Source organism: Sinohyriopsis cumingii, chromosome 17 (genome assembly GCF_028554795.1).
Source record: "Sinohyriopsis cumingii isolate HCF-2022 chromosome 17, ASM2855479v2, whole genome shotgun sequence".
Lineage (NCBI taxonomy): Eukaryota > Metazoa > Mollusca > Bivalvia > Unionida > Unionidae > Sinohyriopsis > Sinohyriopsis cumingii.
This window is the reverse complement of record NC_142977.1, coordinates 119,039,819-119,057,753: the sequence shown is the minus strand read 5'-3', so window position 1 is coordinate 119,057,753 and position 17,935 is coordinate 119,039,819. Positions and strand designations below refer to the sequence as shown.

The 17,935-nt window shown below is 39.1% G+C and overlaps 1 protein-coding gene across 2 annotated transcripts in view; it reads left to right on the top strand.

Moving 5' to 3' along the window:
* Positions 1-14,755: 14,755 nt before the first annotated feature.
* The window catches only part of LOC149779747 (uncharacterized), a 69,804-nt gene continuing 66,624 nt past the window's right edge, over positions 14,756-17,935 (top strand). For both annotated transcript variants that reach the window (XM_089940608.1, XM_089940607.1), the window contains exon 1: positions 14,756-15,214. In XM_089940608.1, coding sequence (XP_089796734.1) covers positions 14,969-15,214 — 246 coding nt within the window. In that variant the 5' untranslated portion in view covers positions 14,756-14,968. The remainder of the gene's footprint in view (positions 15,215-17,935) is intronic.

Below are 17,935 nucleotides of genomic sequence, written 5' to 3'. Positions count from 1 at the left end.
TCCAGGTGGGCAATAATCCTACAATTAGCCCAAACATCTACCATCAAATTACCAAATCCAAAACCACCAACTTAATCACCTGTGGGGACTTTAATGCCCATAATGAACTATGGGGAGAGAATAAGAATGATATAAGGGGAAAGAACATAGAAGAGTGGATAACCAATCACAATCTAGTCATCCTCAACGACGGATCCAAAACTAGACTAAATCCTGAGAATGGGTCCCTCTCGGCCATAGATCTTACCATAAGCACCCCCAAATTAGCGCAGATCACTGACTGGGGTGTAGATCAAGAAGATTCACTAGGAAGCGATCACTTCCCGATCATTATCAGTATTCAAACTTAAACCCAACACATACCCATTGAAACCCCACCCAGATGGAAGTATAATCAAGGTAATTGGACTCAGTTCTAAATCCTTTTTAAGCAAATAGATGATGACAACCTAGGACATCCAAATATTGACAACCATCATGACAATATAATAACTACCATTTTAAAAGCAGCTAATCAGAGTATCCCAAAAGTAACAAACAACAACCAACAAAAGCCAAAAGTACCACGGTGGAATGAACTATGCACAAAAGCGCATAAGGCCAAAAAGAAAACTCTAAATAAGTTCCAAAAACCTAAAACCACATTAGACTACCTTAACTTTAAAGAAAAAGAAACGTTACTAAAGAACACAATAAAAACAGCAAAAAATAACACATGGCAAGCCTTCTGCTCTAAATTCAACCTAAATACTAATTAGAAGCAAGTCTGGGACAAAATTAAAGCAATTAGAGGAAAACTACATATACAACCCCAAAACTTAAAGGCTCTAATAACAATAAAGACAAGGCAAACATGCTAGAAAACATTTCTCAGATATGAGTAGCAATATCAACTATTCCAAAAATTTCCAAGACCATAGGCAAGAGATCGAGCCAACACATACTCATATTATTCAAGACCTAGGAAATTCCGATTCGGACATAAACTGTGAGATTACACTGAGTGAATGGAACATGGCACTTGCTTCCAAAAAAGAAACATCCCCAGACAAGGATCAAATAGGTTATATAATATACAAAAATTTACCCAATAATATTACCAAAGCAATCCTCAAATTACTAAATAGAATCTGGGACACAGGACAACTACCACAAAGTTGGAAGCAAGCCATGGTAATACCCATCCCCAAACCAGGCAAAGACCCCAATCATAAAAACTCATACAGACTAATTTCCCTCACAAACAATGTCTGTAAACTAATGGAAACCATAATATCAAACAGACAGGAACACCACCCCGAAAGCAACTCCTTACTATCTGAAAACCAATGTGGCTTTCGAAACAAACGCTCCACCATTGACCAATTATTCCGACTAGAAGCGGATATAAAAATAGCATTCAACTCAACAAGGAAAACAAATAGAAACCTTATAGCAGTTTTTCTCGACTTTGAAAAAGCCTTTGAGATGATCTGGACCAAAGGTCTGATTGCTAAACTTAACTGATTCGGAATAACGGGGCGACATTTTAACTGAATAAATAACTTCCTAACAGGTCGCAAAATTATAGCAAAAGTAGGAAACACCCTCTCAGACGAATTTGCCCTAGAAAACGGCACCCCTCAAGGGGGTGTACTCAGCCCAATACTCTTCAACTTGATAAACGACCTAGACCATAACCTGGCCTCCAACAAAGTCAATATATCTCAATTTGCCGACGATAGCGGCATCTGGATAGCCGGAAACCCCTCTAGTAAACCAGTTATAAAAGAATTACAATTTAGCCTAGACAACATAGGAAAATGGGCTGACAATTGGGGTTCAAAATCTCGCATGAAAAAACAGTAGCAATAATATTCTCCCCAAAACGCAACTGTAAACTAGTATACCCAAACTTATATATCCAGGGAAAATTAATTAAATATGTTAAAGTGGCGAAATTCCTAGGCAAGTATTTTGATAATCACCTAACTTGAAAAAACACATAGAATACATAATAAAAAACTGTAATAATGACCTAAACTTATTACGAAACCTAAAAGGAACGTCGTGGGGAACAAACCATGACACTCTACTCAAGATATATAAGTCATTAATTAGATCAAATCTGGACTATGGCTGCCAAGTCTATAACTCTGCTAAACTAACATGGTTAAAAATGCTAGACGCAATACAAAGTAAAGCACTAATAGTGTGCACCGGAGCACTCCCGTCAACTTCCCTTGACGTGCTCCAGATCCTAACCGGGGAATTATCATTATACCTGAGAAGACAAGAAATGACACTCAGGTACACCATTAGGCTAAATAACCACCCCAACACTCATCCTACCCAAATCGCAATTAATAAATGCAACATCGCATTTAAAAACAAACTAGTACCAAATATCCCAGGCGGAAAACTCGCACTGGAGCTCAGGGAGAAAATACATATCCTTGAGCAACAAGAAGAATACGTAAAACCACCCAACCTAACTACCTGGATGCAAACTACCACGAGGGTTAACACCAATGCCACTGAATACGGGAACAAACACGACCAAGAAAACAAACTTAAAACAATAATAGCAAATGACATCTGACAGTCACATGAAGTTATCCCAGAATACAACATTCAAATGGGATCCCGATTGCCAGATTATTGCTCAGTCTTCACCACTGAATTATGAGCAATCATCGAAGCGCTCAAATGGATAAAAGATAATAACATACCAAATACGGTCATAATAAGCGATTCTCTTAGGGTAATCACATCAATCAAAAATCTCTACACTAGGACCAGAGAGTATTTCTTTGACAGGGCCTTCTGTATGCTCAAAGAACTATCCACAAGAAATCAGAAAGTTCACTTCATGTGGATGCCATCGCATATAGGAATCCCTGGAAACGAACAAGCCGACAAAATCGCAAAAACCAAATTAGAAGACCCCAACCCTCTCCCAATAAAATATAGCACAACCGAAACACAGAGCTTCGCTGTAAACTATATAAACCAAAAATGGCAGGAGCATTGGAATACCTCCTCCAAAGGTAGGAAACTACACACTCTCCTACCAGAAGTTGACCGATCCATCAGACCACCTAAGGGCTCCAGTGTAGACCAAAAACTCATTAACAGGATTGTGACAGGAAAAACTAGGTTAGCAGGAAGCTTTGGCAGATTTATCGGACCCAAACCAGCTAACATAAACTGTTATAACTGTCACACTGTAGAAAATCTAAACCATATATTCAATGATTGCACAAAATACAGGAAAGCAAGGAACAATTCCCAGAAAGCTCAAAAGGAAATCAGATCACCATATAAATACCCAGACTTCCTACATACATCTAATCCAAATAAGCACTTAACTACTCAAAATATATTTAGATTTCTAGGAATGACATGACTAAAAATAAGATATAATCAATAATCAACAGCTTAATTGAATAATCATTCAAACCCCATATCAAACTCAGGTAAATAATTATGACGGCCAACTAGGTCTCGTGGGTTCACAGACCGACACAGCCGTTTATATCACACGGACACTGCTCTTCACATAGGTTCATTGAAGAGCACTCCACTTCACATGAGTTCATTGAAATCGCCCACTCAAAACAATCTAGTAAAAAAAGACACCAGATATAAAATTCAAATATAGGAAGAAGACTATATATATATATATATATATATATATATATATATATATATATATATATATATATATATATATATATATATATATATATATATATATATAATAAATTTAAAAAAACATTTAAAAAAAATAATATTACAAAATTCTCTACTTCACACTCTCTTAACCCCATTATATATCTCTCCTAATTATTAATTTAAAAAAACAGCACAGGATATTATCCTTTCCATCTCTGGCAACAATAATTATCTAAATTCAAAATTCGACGCAATCATCAACCTGGATCCAGTGGACACCGCCAAGGACAGCAGATAATAGCCCCCCTGCGCTCTTCCTCCCTCGCCACGTTCGGACACCAAAAATAAATTTCCGATATATTAACATAAAACTGAGTGAGTGCAGGTAAATTCCCACTCAACCAAACAGGTAAACATAAATATTTTATTAGTATCATGAGTGCGTAGGTCCATTCCCTCTCATGAACCAGCCAAAAAAGGTCCCGCGACTGAAAGCTAAAATTATCAGTGCACCGTGTGCACATAAACGCCTGGGAGATGAGACTCTCATTCCTTCTCCCAGGAACAATTATCAGGTCGCCGTGGAAGAACGCAGCAGCAATGGGAGCGTAATACATATATGCAGACCCAGCTAGCTAGCACCCAACTCACTACACTCACTAAAGTGAATAAACTACAGCAGCCGGATAGACCACCACTACCAGTAACAAGGGATAGGACTATATCTAATGATGCCCAGGAGAAGGCGGACCACGCTCCAGCACCTCTAAACCTCCACCACCACCTCCACAATCACCTCCGCCAGTGAAGAGCAGGACACCTCCTAGAACAAGCACTCCAACTGCAGTTTCTAGAATGCAACAGGTGCTACCGGAATAAATTCTAGTTGATATCAGAGAAATGCTGCTATCACCACAGGTCCCATTAAACCCACCACTGGACAAAACCTTCAAAGTCACCGTACAGGAAGCAGAGGTAGCAACAACACAGGATGAAAGCGACCCAAACATAAAGCGACTAAATGCACTGGGACTTCAAATGGCTCCAGCTGACATCAAGTTAGCGAACGATTTCATCAAATCAACTATATAGCCTGGAGGTCAATTAAGGACAGAAAAACCACGTCGCAGCAGTGGCACACAGGACGTCACATCCTCAAGAAAAGGTTCAACGTTGCCTACACTCAACATCCCGTGAATACACTGATAAAAGCAGCTGAAGTTTTAAGCGGGTTCCATGGATTCGAGAGTTTTCCAGCCAGAAAGCGAAGGGAAACACGGACAGCGGAAGCAATATGCGAGGAAGAAGTTAGCCAAGGCATCTTCCCGCCTGGGAGAAATAACAGCCCTTCTTAGGGCTACAGATTGCCATTTATCTAAGAAGACCAGTTTGGCATGGTTTCCTAATTCGATAAAACCACACAAAACTGATTTGATCGTTTCGGTTGCCTGCATCAGAATTTAAACCCAATTACCTAACAGTGACTAAACTTTTATTTGTCGCTTAGACAATTAGAAAAGCAAAATTATTAGGGCATCTCACTACGTACACTATGTACTAGTACTATTTCAATTGTTAGGAGTTAGGAAAATTATCAGACTCATTTGAGTTTGACTCAATTGCACAGGTGGTTCACACAATATTCGTTGTTAGGGTCCATTTACAAACAACTGGACATAATTTGGCTAAGTACGGGCGGGTTGTCTGATGCCGGAACTCCCCTTCACTTCCCACGTCCGGACATTCGTACATAGGGCGGAGATGTGGAACGATTTCCACCTACCTAAAATCGGTGTCCCAGTGTGACGTCATTGTCACCAACCGATCGCGGCTGACGTTATAACTGCATTGGTCGACACCACAGTGATTGGTAAATAGAAAATTTATTTTAGTATCATGAATGAGTGGGTCCATTCCCACTCATGAAATAGCCCTCCAATCAGACCGCAATGGGAACCAAAAGGACCCGCGGTTGAAGGCTATAATTACCAGTGTAACTTTTACACACAAACGCCTGGGGGATGAGGCTCTTTTTCCTTCCCCCAGGATCAATTATCAGGTCGCTGTGCGACCATTAACAGTGGCACATGCACAACGTGCGCACACCACTATAATCCAACTAATCAATCAATCAATTAATCAATCAATCAATCAATCAATCCACACACGGAAAAGTGCCATAACTAACCACAAATATACTATCCACACAAGCGAAGAAGCAAAAACCAAACCTTTATTATATCAAAAACCAAAATATACTATCCACACACACGAAGACACAAAAACAAACACAAAATATACTATATACACACGCGAAGGAACAAAAGACAAACGCTTATTATGCTATCAAAAACCAAAATAAACTATCTACACACGTGAAGAAGCAAAACCTAACCACACATATACTATCCACGCACACGAAGAAGAAAAAACATAACCAAAATATACTATCCACACACGAGGAGAAAAAACAAACCCAATTATACCATCCACACAGAAGGGAAGGTAAAATACCACACACTCTACTATCCACACAAACGAACGTGAACACACACACACACACACACACTAACATCAGTAAAGGAGTGAGTGTTTATATTCACACTACTCCATATTCACACAAATTGGTAACTTGAATAGTCTCTTTTCTAGAGATTTGGTTAGTCCTGGAAGAACTGTTTCTTGTAAACTCCAAATGCACCTGGTTAATGTCTACACCGCCCAGGCCGAGCACCACACACGCAGCGCCTACTCCAATCGTTCTCCCAATTGATAGTTGCTCTTAGGAACGCTGAGGGAGGTTGACTGGATTCACTTTCCCAAACTTCAATTTGATGGATAGACCTTTCCACTGAACTGGACGTCATGTTGACGCTGTGTGAGACAGACCCCAAGTGCCCGAGGTTTCTATAGATTTTTTGGGTTAAGTCGACGACGGAGACACATACAGGACAGGCCCTCCGTCTTGACACCAGTGGTGAAACAAATGGGTACGAAATCGCAAATAATCGGGGCTAGTGGGTTTCAAATCGACGAGTAAATAGGCGTGTGGGGTTTGAGTGGCATCGTCGTACGCATGAGTTAGCCAGGGTGTTCCTAACTGCTTAGCTAAGACTTGCACTTGCGATTTATCTCTAGGGGTTTTAAACAAGACCACGTAATGAGCATTCAGACTGATGGTGCGATATGCTTTACTTTGTTGAAACAAATTTTGAGTAATGTAAATGACACTGGCATTACGATGATGCCCTTTGCGCTTAAACCACAGTTTAATTTATTCTTCTTCTCCTAACATGTCGTCGAAATTGACCAGATGGGTTTGACTGGGGTCAGACACGATTCCATCGTCTTCGCTTGGAATGCTTTCCACAAACACGATGTAATCGCCTTGACCTTCTTGCAAGAGAATGTACGCTGATTGCCACTCTTTGTAACACCACACGATTCGTTGAGGTGGACGATCGATCAAATGATGTTTATGTTCGATCAAACGTTTGACAAATTCGGTTTTGCCTGAACCACTAGGCCCAGCCATTAACATGTTAAAGGGATGGCGAAGATACGATCTAAGTGTTCGCCGATGACTTTTAAAGTGGAGGAAGAGGGAGCAGAGACAGCAGAGGTAGCCATAGTGCAAGGAATGTCACTTTTGACACGAAGACAGACAAGACAAGTGCTTTTATACTTTTTTCAGGACACGTTTATTGAATTTTTTTTAAAAACACGAAAGACAAAACTACATAAAAGCCAAATGGTTAAGTACAAAGATAAAATACACATCAAAACGATCAAAGTGGAATATAAACAAGTCTCTGTGCAACATATTTTTGGTAACCAAGATGTCCTAGGGACAGTGTGTAATGTTCTTACAGTCTCTACATGGGGTAATGTCATACAAGTGTCCTCCCGGAAGGGTCTTTCAGTAATGTCTATGACAGTCCTGTCCTGAATGGAGTGGCTGTCCTCGGTGACGGGTTCTTCTGGCACTGTCACTTACACAGGTTTAAAAGTGACTTTTTTCCTAGGACGTTTGAATGGAGGATCACAACTATTGAGCATAATGAACCACTTCTTTGGTTCAAGCCTCAAAACCCCAATTTTTCCAGTCACGTACATCTGTCTAATGAGAGTGTAAGTCACAAGCTACACACACATCGTCATACACATCTTCGGTACCTAAAACTTGACGAAACTTTTTTTCCCGTAGAGGTCGAGAAGTATCCAGATGAAAACGCAAGGCTTTGAGCAGAATGAGTCTCTCGTGGACATTTAAAGGGACCACTTTCATGTTTTATTTGGTGGTAAGTACTGTTCGTAAAGAGTCCACAAGGAATCGACTGGTAAACGAAATCCCAGAAAACAAGTCACCAAGACACACACCACATGTCGACCCAAATTCAATGGACACATTCCTCGTAATAAGTGTTGGTAATCGTCCACTGTTTGAATAGTGTCATTGATTTCCTCCCACGGAATCTGTTGAATCACTTCTGATAAAGTTCGTGGCATGGTAGCCTGTTTTATACCCTCTTTTTTCGGAAGCAATAAATGTACTTTCTGCACAAAGATAATCGTACTCCATTTGCGAATCTAAATGGTTCAGTCACTAGCATACACATCACATTTTGTTCAGAAGCTTCCTCTTCAACTAAGTTTACATTGTGTAAAAGAATTTGGTAATTCTCCAACTCTTCTTCTGGAATTCGTTGCAGTATGTGTACCTCGTAGTAAAAGAAATCATTAACATTCCGATCCTTCTCGTCCACGAACAGTTGAACAAGGTCTGACCACTGGAACAGTTTCAATTGAATTAGTCATCTTATAGCATTCAGGGACCAGTGGTTTAAACTCCGGTGACGTAACGGAAGCAATAGTTCTTTGTGTTTCACTTAAATTTTGATTAGCTCTCGGTAAAGACGTTCTCTCGACTCCACAGGCAAGCCACGAATGTTCTCTTGTAAAGTATCCATAATCATGTCAGTCAAGATTATTTAAAATCTTCTCCTAGAGCGAAAGGAAAGAACATAGTTATTTCTGACCACTGCCATTCAGGGTAACAGTCAAGAATGTCAATAAAATCTTTGATGTAAACGGTCTAAAGCAGAATAATAGGGTGAACGCACACTTGATTCAGAAAAATCTGATCCGTTTGTTGACTTTTTGGACTTTCCTGTTGTGAATTTCTCGACACAAAAGTTCTATAGTCACCCATTGAGATTTCGCTCTGGCAAGTCCCTGCCAAACTTCCTTGTAGATCTTCTCTTGCAGTTCGTTTGGTAATGCTTGAATATTATTTTTTAAATGGGGTTTAAATACTGGTCTCGGTGGTATCCAACGTTTGACTCCTAGCCACTCTGGTTTCTTAAACGACATGGTATGTCACTTCAATAATACGGTCCCACTAAAGGTCAGTAGTGACATTTCGGAGACTATCGAGCATGTTCCAGGTATGCTGAATCTTGTTGTCCCCACTGGTGTAGTGACACACCACAACTGCAGCACTTGACTTTATCCCCGTCGCCCAAGTAGACAAAAATCCGGCTCTGGCTAATTCTTCCGGGGTAGGTCCTCACATATATTTAGGCCATTTTCCTTGGAATGTTTGAAGACGATTTTCAAAGTTGCAGTATTCAGGCAAACGCACAGGGAACGAATATTTGTCTTCCATAGGTTCGTTTCGATGAGGGCATGGTGATATATACATGAGTTTGCTCAGTTTTGTATGACATCCGTAGGGTGGTAGACGCATGGTCTCACGTGAAGGTTGACATTGACAATGAAAACCGGTAAAGAGTCCACGATAACGAATTGCATCGCTTTCGCGGCCGTCAGGTTTGACACGCACAACATCACTTTCCATGGTAGGTGTAGTGGTAGTAGTAGTAGCAGTGATAACACAGTTACCATGATGCTTTACTGCATCTCTCTCAATGCAAGGCACAGCATCGCAATCCACTTGAGAATCACCGAACTTGAATGATGTTTGTTTAAAAGGATTCATCTTTCTAGCTTGGTCTCGGTTGTGACAATGAAATATCGAGCTTGGATGTTGTCCATTTTTATATGCTGACCAATATCGACGTGACCGTACTGTCAAGTGAAGTGATTGTCAAGCCTCACTCGCTTTTGGTACACGATTTGATACACTTTTCCAAAGTCCGACTGACAATTTGGTGAGTAGGTAAACGTACAATCTTATGCGGATCGTAGGTGGTCACTCTAAAGTTTCCATCCTCTCCAAACTGCAGGGCTTCTTTCAATACCCCAAAGTTCACCACTCGACTGGTGCGATAATTGAGAGTCAGTCCTTTCACTTTACACTCCACTAGCGAAACTTAAAATCTTCTCGTCGGGGTGTTCGTCTGTCCAGGCTCCTAAACGATCTCCTTCGATGTCAATGTGACGTTGACCCGGGCGATCGATGTAGATGCAACTGTCCGTATCAAAGTACAGGACGCGATCACCTAATAGTTCTAAAACTTCGTACAATTTTAAGCGAGCATGGGCTGTCAAGAAAGCCGCAATGATGACATTTCCAAATTCGTCGGCTTGTACAAAGTCCAGATCTTCTTCGTAATTGATTAAGGTCAAATCCTCACGAACGACGTCCACGTTTTTCATGTATTTGGTTTTGTCGTGAATCATCTAAAAGTACGGGGAAGGTTCTGCCAAATACTCTCTCTTGGGTAAACACGGTCGTTGTGCCGATTTGCCCCACAAGCAATTTAACATCTCTTTGGCAAACGATCGTCTTCCTTTGTTTTCTCAACGTGGTCTTAAGAGATCCCTTCCATCTCCCACTTTTTCTTTTTGAATTTATTTTGGTCTTCGGGAGTGTGCTACCATGATGGAGAGCCGCTGGCTTCTTGTTTTAGTTTCAAAACAGCATCCATGTAGTCTGCGAAAATGCCTTTCTGAGTCTCGTGGCCTTTGTGGTATTTTTGTGTCTTGGGAAATTGGTAAATATAGGACACTTCTAACAGTTGGTATCCCAGGTCCAGGGCTTTGAACAACTCCACGCTGACCCACGTTCCCGTCAAGGTTCTTCCTGGGTGTGATGACAATTGGCAATGGTGAGGTAACACGGGATGATACAAGTCGGTGGGAGGTAAAACTTTCCACTTGATCAATCCTTCGTATTGTCGAATGTTGTCCAAATCAATGTGTTCCGTCAGCAATTGCGGATGTCCTGCAGGAAAGCGACAATATTTGCACACGTAAGGATACAGCGAACACCCGTCCAAGTATTTGATTTCTTCTCCTTTCTCTTCGTCAGTGTGGTACAGCAAACAGATGGCATTTGTCCGTCCTCTTTACAAACTATCCCGTGGGTTCAATGGATCTACCAGCTATTTACGTTTGACAAAGTTGGTCGTTTGAGGACTGATGACAGCCAGGGTGTTTTCGGGCATGAATCGTTGACGGTAGACTAAGGAACATTCTTTGGCAATGGTGCAGGCTTCTTTCAAAGGATCAACACCTCCGTGTACCATGAACAGTTCTCGAAATTTTCCACAGCAACGTCGTAAAATGTCCACGTCGGAACGACAATATTTTAACATTTCTTCCTGAAAGTCAAAGAGGCCCGATGCGTGAGCCTGGTACCAAGCGTAGAAAGCTTCTCCTTGATCGGTACGCATGTTGTCGGGGTCGTAATCGTGAGCCTCCGGCAAATGGGGTAGAACTGCGTGTTGATTGGCTTGGGTATTGAAAAATTGCGGCAAATAACCTTTAGCCATTTCTGATTTCTGTCATTCCAAATGTTTTAGACATTCGACTCAAAGGCATGGCCAAGTAGCTCATTGAATCTTTAAACTCTACTTGAGATACTTGCATGGAAATGATTTTGGCTCCGTTCAAAGTCACTTTAGGACGTGCGTTGCCTTGTTCTGTATAGTATCTCAAAAGAAACTGTCCATCGTATCCCGAGAAATTGTGAGCCATCATTATGGTATGGCGATGACAATCTCCGTAGCATTCGATGTCCTCTTGGTTCTACGTTTCGTCGAACGGGTCTAAGATCCATTGGGCGAAATCGGCTAACGTGTTCGGTCCCCGAAATATTTTTTCACGTCCTCCAGGAATCTTGCTGCAGTGAGGACAATGACTAAAGATAGGCTCTTGGATGCACTTTTGGCACGCTCGATGAGCCACGCAGAAATTAGGAATGTGAATGCCGGTCTCTTGCACGCATTCGAAATCGAAAAAGATGAAATTCCCTTTCTTTTGGTCATCGTCTTCCTGTTGATGTTTGGAATGGTATTTTTGAATGTAGCATTGGTGTTCCAAGTTCACGATTTGGTGACAAATGTGATATAGTTTCTTTCCTGAACATATGTGTGCCTTGACATTATTGGTACGTATGCCTTGTCCACAAGTCGGGCACAATCTCAGGAGTTGACAAGCACTTTTCTGATGTGAACCTTGCGTCTTCAGATGTTGTTGGTAACAGGTAGGACTGACAAAAATGCGCTGACAAGCAGGGCAATGCACTCGTTCTTGTCCTTTGTCCAGACAGGGTTGAGAGGCCAAATATCCTGAGCATTTAGAACCACAATGATTGTGTTGCTCTCGATTCGTATTGCCATAGTCACATTTCTCACAGTAATAAATGTATCCCAGGAATGGGGAGATATTGGTAATGGCATCGAAATATTCATCGTGATGATAGACGTGAATGTATTTTCAGTCTTTGAAATATTTGCCTCGAAACAACAAAGGTCCGCGCACTTCTTGAGGGTGCACTTTCAAGGTGTAGCGTGGTGCCAAGACATCTTGCAATTTTTGCATTTCAGGAATGCCACAGGATGGGTTTTTGGATAGCCCTGCTTGCTGTAACAGGAGTTCTGCTTCACTTCGTTGTTTGGCACAGTTCGATTTTCGAATGTTCTCCCAGGCTCTTTTCCATTCTACCGTGTCATTCTTGTAGGTATAGGTTCGTCCCACCACGATAGCCCTGGCTAAACACATCTGGTCTTGAGGGTTGTTAATTTGGACGAGGCTTGTTTTGGTGTTACGAAGGTCGTCGATCAATAACACCTTTTTGCGTCCGGTCCCTTGGAGAAGAGACACGTGGGTCATAAACAGAGTCGCTTTTCCATCGATGATGTGAAATTGCTCATTGGATTGTTGCACGTTTTGAATCTTGTCGATGACTTTGGAAGGTGTCAGTTCTGCTGGGCTGCTAAACTCGATCCAAACAGGAGACTTTACATTAACATGATGTATGGAAAGTCTCAAGCGATCGTCTTCTTTGACTTGACAGTGTCGCTTCAGTGTGGTTAACAATGAATCCCACACCTCGGTGATGAAACCCTATGCTCTATCCAACGGTACGTCGGACGTGAAATCTTTAAACTTCACCGTGTACGTGTAAGCTGTAGTTCTAAATTTTCTAGAGGAGCGCTTTTCCGTCTCTCGAATGTGGTAGTACTTTTCAGGGTTTACTAATGGTGGTGAACTTTGGTTGTGTGTAGACTCTCTGGGTCTGGATTCGGGCTCACTCATGTCATCTTCAAAATCGCTGGCATGAATTTGTACCGAGACTTCAGCTACTGTACCAGGAGATAAATCACGTTTCTGCCTCTTACTTTCTTCTCCTTTCTTCACTTATTTATGCGATCTTTTCATGTTGACTGCAAAAAGTCAAATGACTACATTTTAAACGCCATGGGTCACTTTATGTCCATGTCAGACCAGCTTATATATAAAGAGTTGTTTTCTTGCCTCAAATTTTTTTTTAAAAAAAAGTATGTTGAGACTGTGTGTTATATGTTGTATGTGCTATATAAATCTTAGTCCCACTCTTTATTCCCGATTGAGGTCAGTCCGGTGCACACCTGTTCCTACCATTGTTACAACACTGTTACCAATCTCCCATACCGTGACGTCAGACGCTATACAGACTCCACTTTCCCTTGTCCGTTAAACAGGCCCAATATTCCCCATGTTAAATTCCCATTGTTCCCAGAGTGCCGGTCCTGTATTTCCCATGTTCAATTTCCCCATGTTAAATTCAATTTTTTTTGTTTTGTTTTTTAATTTTATTTTTGAAGACTTTCGTACCAGAAAATAAGAAAGCTTTTCCAAAAGGGTCTGGATAAAAGTGAGGAGGTGTTATCAAAATGCTAGAATGTTTTGCGCGAAAGTGCATAACATAATATGTGTGTAGGGAATTGTTCATAAATATGTACGTCACGTTGTCAGAAGATTATTTCTAGATGCATTGAACTTGCGCTTGAAAACGGAAGTAATGTTGCTAAATCGTAGCGTTTCATTTTTGTTGCAACAATCTATTTGTTTAATTATTTGCTTGCAAATTTCATACATTACAGTCAAAATGTATTTTTCCTTATTGGGTTTCTTGTTTTTATGTATGTATGCTTGTCATAATGAGCGTTTTTTTTTCTTCTTCATCTTCTTCTTCTGTTGTTTTTTTTTTTTTTTTTTTTTTTTTCATAAATCGGTCTTTAAGGCTAGAATGTATACATTTAATGGACCGTCCTTATGAATACTTGGTTTAGCATTATCGACAATGCTTGTTTTTATTTTGTTTTGTTTTGATTTTAATTTTATTTTGGAAGACTTCAGCACCAGGAAATTAGAAAGCTTTTCCAAAAAGATTTGGATAAAAGTGAGGAGGTGTGATCCAAATGCGAGAATGTTTTCCGCGAAATTGCATTATATAATATGTTATTAGGTTATTGTTCAAAAATATGTATGTAACGTTGTCAAGAGATAATTTATAGACCGTTTGAACTTGCGCTTGAAAACGAAAGTAATGCTGCTAAATCGTAGCATTTCATTTATGTTGTAAAAATCTATTTGTTTAATTATTTGCTTGCAAAGTTCATACATTACAATCAAAATTTATTTTTCTCTATAGGAAAAATAAATTATATCATTATACTTGCGAAAATTTCCACGATCGATAGTTATTGTAGAATTTATTACAGATTCCTCGACCTGAAATTGCATTCCGGAATTATCGAATGTTGTGGCTTATTCCGGATTAGTTATGGAACAATGTATTAGCTTTTGACTGGTAGTATATTTGTAATAAATCTCAGAAATTTGTTCATACAATATCGCAAAGCAGTCTAAATAGAGGATTTTTTTTTCACAAAGGGGAAGTCAATGATTGACTGCTAACAAAATTATAATGAGTTCATTTAGAAAACTATTTTGATTTTTTATTTTATTTTCATTATGGCTTTTATAATTTTTTAATCCAAACGACTGTTGAAAAACGATTTTTAGTCCTCAAAATCCAAAATCTATACCTGAACTACAGACGATTGAAAACTTGAAAATGGACGCCATGAGGAAAGACTTTTTGAAATACGTCGAGAAGAAGTACCACAGACAGTCAACATCGGGCGTTGTGTCCAAAGAGAAGAAAAAACGGATTATTCGTTGTTTATTAGATCCCAATAAAGAGTCCGACCCTCATTTTAGGTACAATATTCGTGGTAAAAACTACAAATTATTGAAGCAGCCTGGCGGGGAATCTGGAGATTTAACACTAATACAAGAGAAACGCGACAAGAAAACGGGAGTAAGTTTTTCTCGAGATTTATTTTTAAACGAATGCATAAAATCTGAGATTCAAATATGTAATTATACCATGTTTTTTATTCCCACAATAAACTTTATTATAACAAATGGTAAAATAAAAGATTTTCAAAAGTTGTACATTTTGAAGCTCGGGCTGCAGAATTTAAACTAAAGAAGCTGCTTACAGTTTCTTGACATAACGTTCTATTAATAAATAAATTAAAAGTTAAAATAAAGTCAGTATACTATGTATTTATGGATTTGTCTGAAGACTTATTGACTAGAAAAAAGGGAATTAGTGAAATGGCGATGTGCTGATGGTATACATTTCATTTCACAGCTGATCATGGTAGATATTTGACAAAGTTTTCTGTCGTTGTGACTCGATGTTGATATTGTAAACAAATTTTACTGTGACATCAGTGAGTAATGCATTTTTTCCAGAACTTACTTTATAATACTGTTTTCAAAATTGGGTGTGAGACATTAACATTTATTACAGGCAAAAAATATTTGTTGGGATTAAATTTCATCATTTGGGAATAAATATTCAGTTTTGCTGTTAATATAAATGGAGTGACACATATAAAACTGAGACTTACCAGATCTGACACTGTTTACCTTAACACTTGGTCTTTTCATATTGTTTGATTGAATTTTGTTCCTTTTGTGTTACCCATGCAAGGCATGTCATTAAATCTGCCACACACATTTCTGTTTTTAAAGTAAATACTGGTTGTTGTTTAGTCCATTGCTCAACCAAAGTGACCTGGCAGTTAGACAATTCATCAAAATATTTATTTTGGTGTTGACCTCGAGAAATTCATAGAGGATGTATAACAGACAAGTTGCCATATGGTCACTACTTGATTTTAGTAGTTTAATAGATGTAATTTACCTTACAATAAATGTTATTTGCTTTATCTGCCCGTCAAAAATGTTCTTTGTGGAATAAGTAACAATCACTTGGAAACTGTTTCCATGTGGCAACAGGTAGATCCAGAGTGCTATGCATGTACTTTATATATTCTGTGAGAACCAATAAAAAAATTTGAGTAAATTTTATGAGATTTTTTCTGTTTGTTTGAGTTAAACAGGGTCTGTTGTATGATCAGTTGTATTTTCTTCAGTATTGTACAAAAATTACTAAACACATGGTTGGAAATGTTATGTTTTAGAACACAACCTTTGTCTGTTATATTTTACAAAAATTCTCTCCTTGTATGTGTGTGATGGTGGTGGTTGGAGATTTCCTTCCTTAAATTTTAAGTTCTAGAATAATTGAAACTGGTTCATCATGAACATTAAATGACACAAATCATAATTTGGATAATTGACTTTCAGCAAGTTCTCTGTAATTACTGAAATTATTGCTTTGTTATTTTAGAGCACAGCAGCACACATTTAGTACAGAAGCAATCAGAGTAAAGTGCCTCGCAAAGGAAACACTGTCATATATAACCCTGAACGATACCATAGTGGGTTAGAAATCCCTTGATTCCTGTTCAAACTGAGATGTTAATCTCTTCAGCCCTAGAGTATGTAATTGGTGTATCCAATAAATTGATCTTTTAAATTATTGTTGCTACTAGAGAGGTGATTACTTGAAAAAAATGATTCAACAAGACCAATTCACACTGATGAGTTAAAAAATAGTGAAACTGGTCAGGGACTAGGATGACTATAGACCAGCCCAGCAAGATAGGAGGGAACACTTAGACATCCTATCAGGCAATACCTTCTTTATGATCTGATGTAGGATTCACATCTATACCTTCTAGGTCACAAGTCCAGCTTGCTAACCACTGAGTTGCTGCCTCAATTAAGTGATGACCACTCCGGTGGCCTTGTGATTAGAGCATCTGCCTCAGATGCAGGAGGTCACAGGTTTGAACTCCGGCCAAGTCATGCCAAAGACTTCTAAAAATGGTACTAACAGCTGCCTTACTAGACACTTAGCATTAAGAGGTTAGTGTTAGGACTGGTCATCCTGGTGTCAGATAATGTGACTGTGCTAGACATCACTATAAACTATCACACTGCAGACACTAGCGATATGACTGAAAAAAATTTCAAGCTAAGTTACAAAACCAAATCACTCACTCACTCCATTAAGTGACACATAATGGGATAATGATATGATTAGTATTGCATTGATTTACAGTTTCATGAAACTGCAGCTTTGATAAAAACTGTTATGTTTGCATGCTATTTTCTATCTAATTCTTATAGTTTTAGCATCACAAGTTAATCACCAAAGAAAATGTTAAAAAGATTCATATTATAAGAAATGAGTTATTTTGTGAAAATAAAACTCAGTGAGACTGTGAAAAAGCCTTAAATTTTGTTAGATTTTTCCAATTTCTGTAAGATATAATAGATATATTTGTACCTGAGTTTTGATCAGTAGACAGTAATTTGCGTTAAATAGCACAAATGGCACAAGGATGTTGCTTTATTGGAATTTTTATGCCTGCCAGAATGTGGAACATATTGTGTTGCAATGTGTATTCATCTGTTTGTTACCAGTTTAATTTCTGTACAGTAACTCCAGTTGTCTACCATGTACAATCCCTAGACTTTGTTACCAGTTTAATTTCTGTACAGTAACTCCAGTTGTCTACCATGTACAATCCCTAGACTTTGTTACCAGTTTAATTTCTGCACAGTAACTCCAGTTGTCTACCATGTACAATCCCTAGACTTTGTTACCAATTTAATT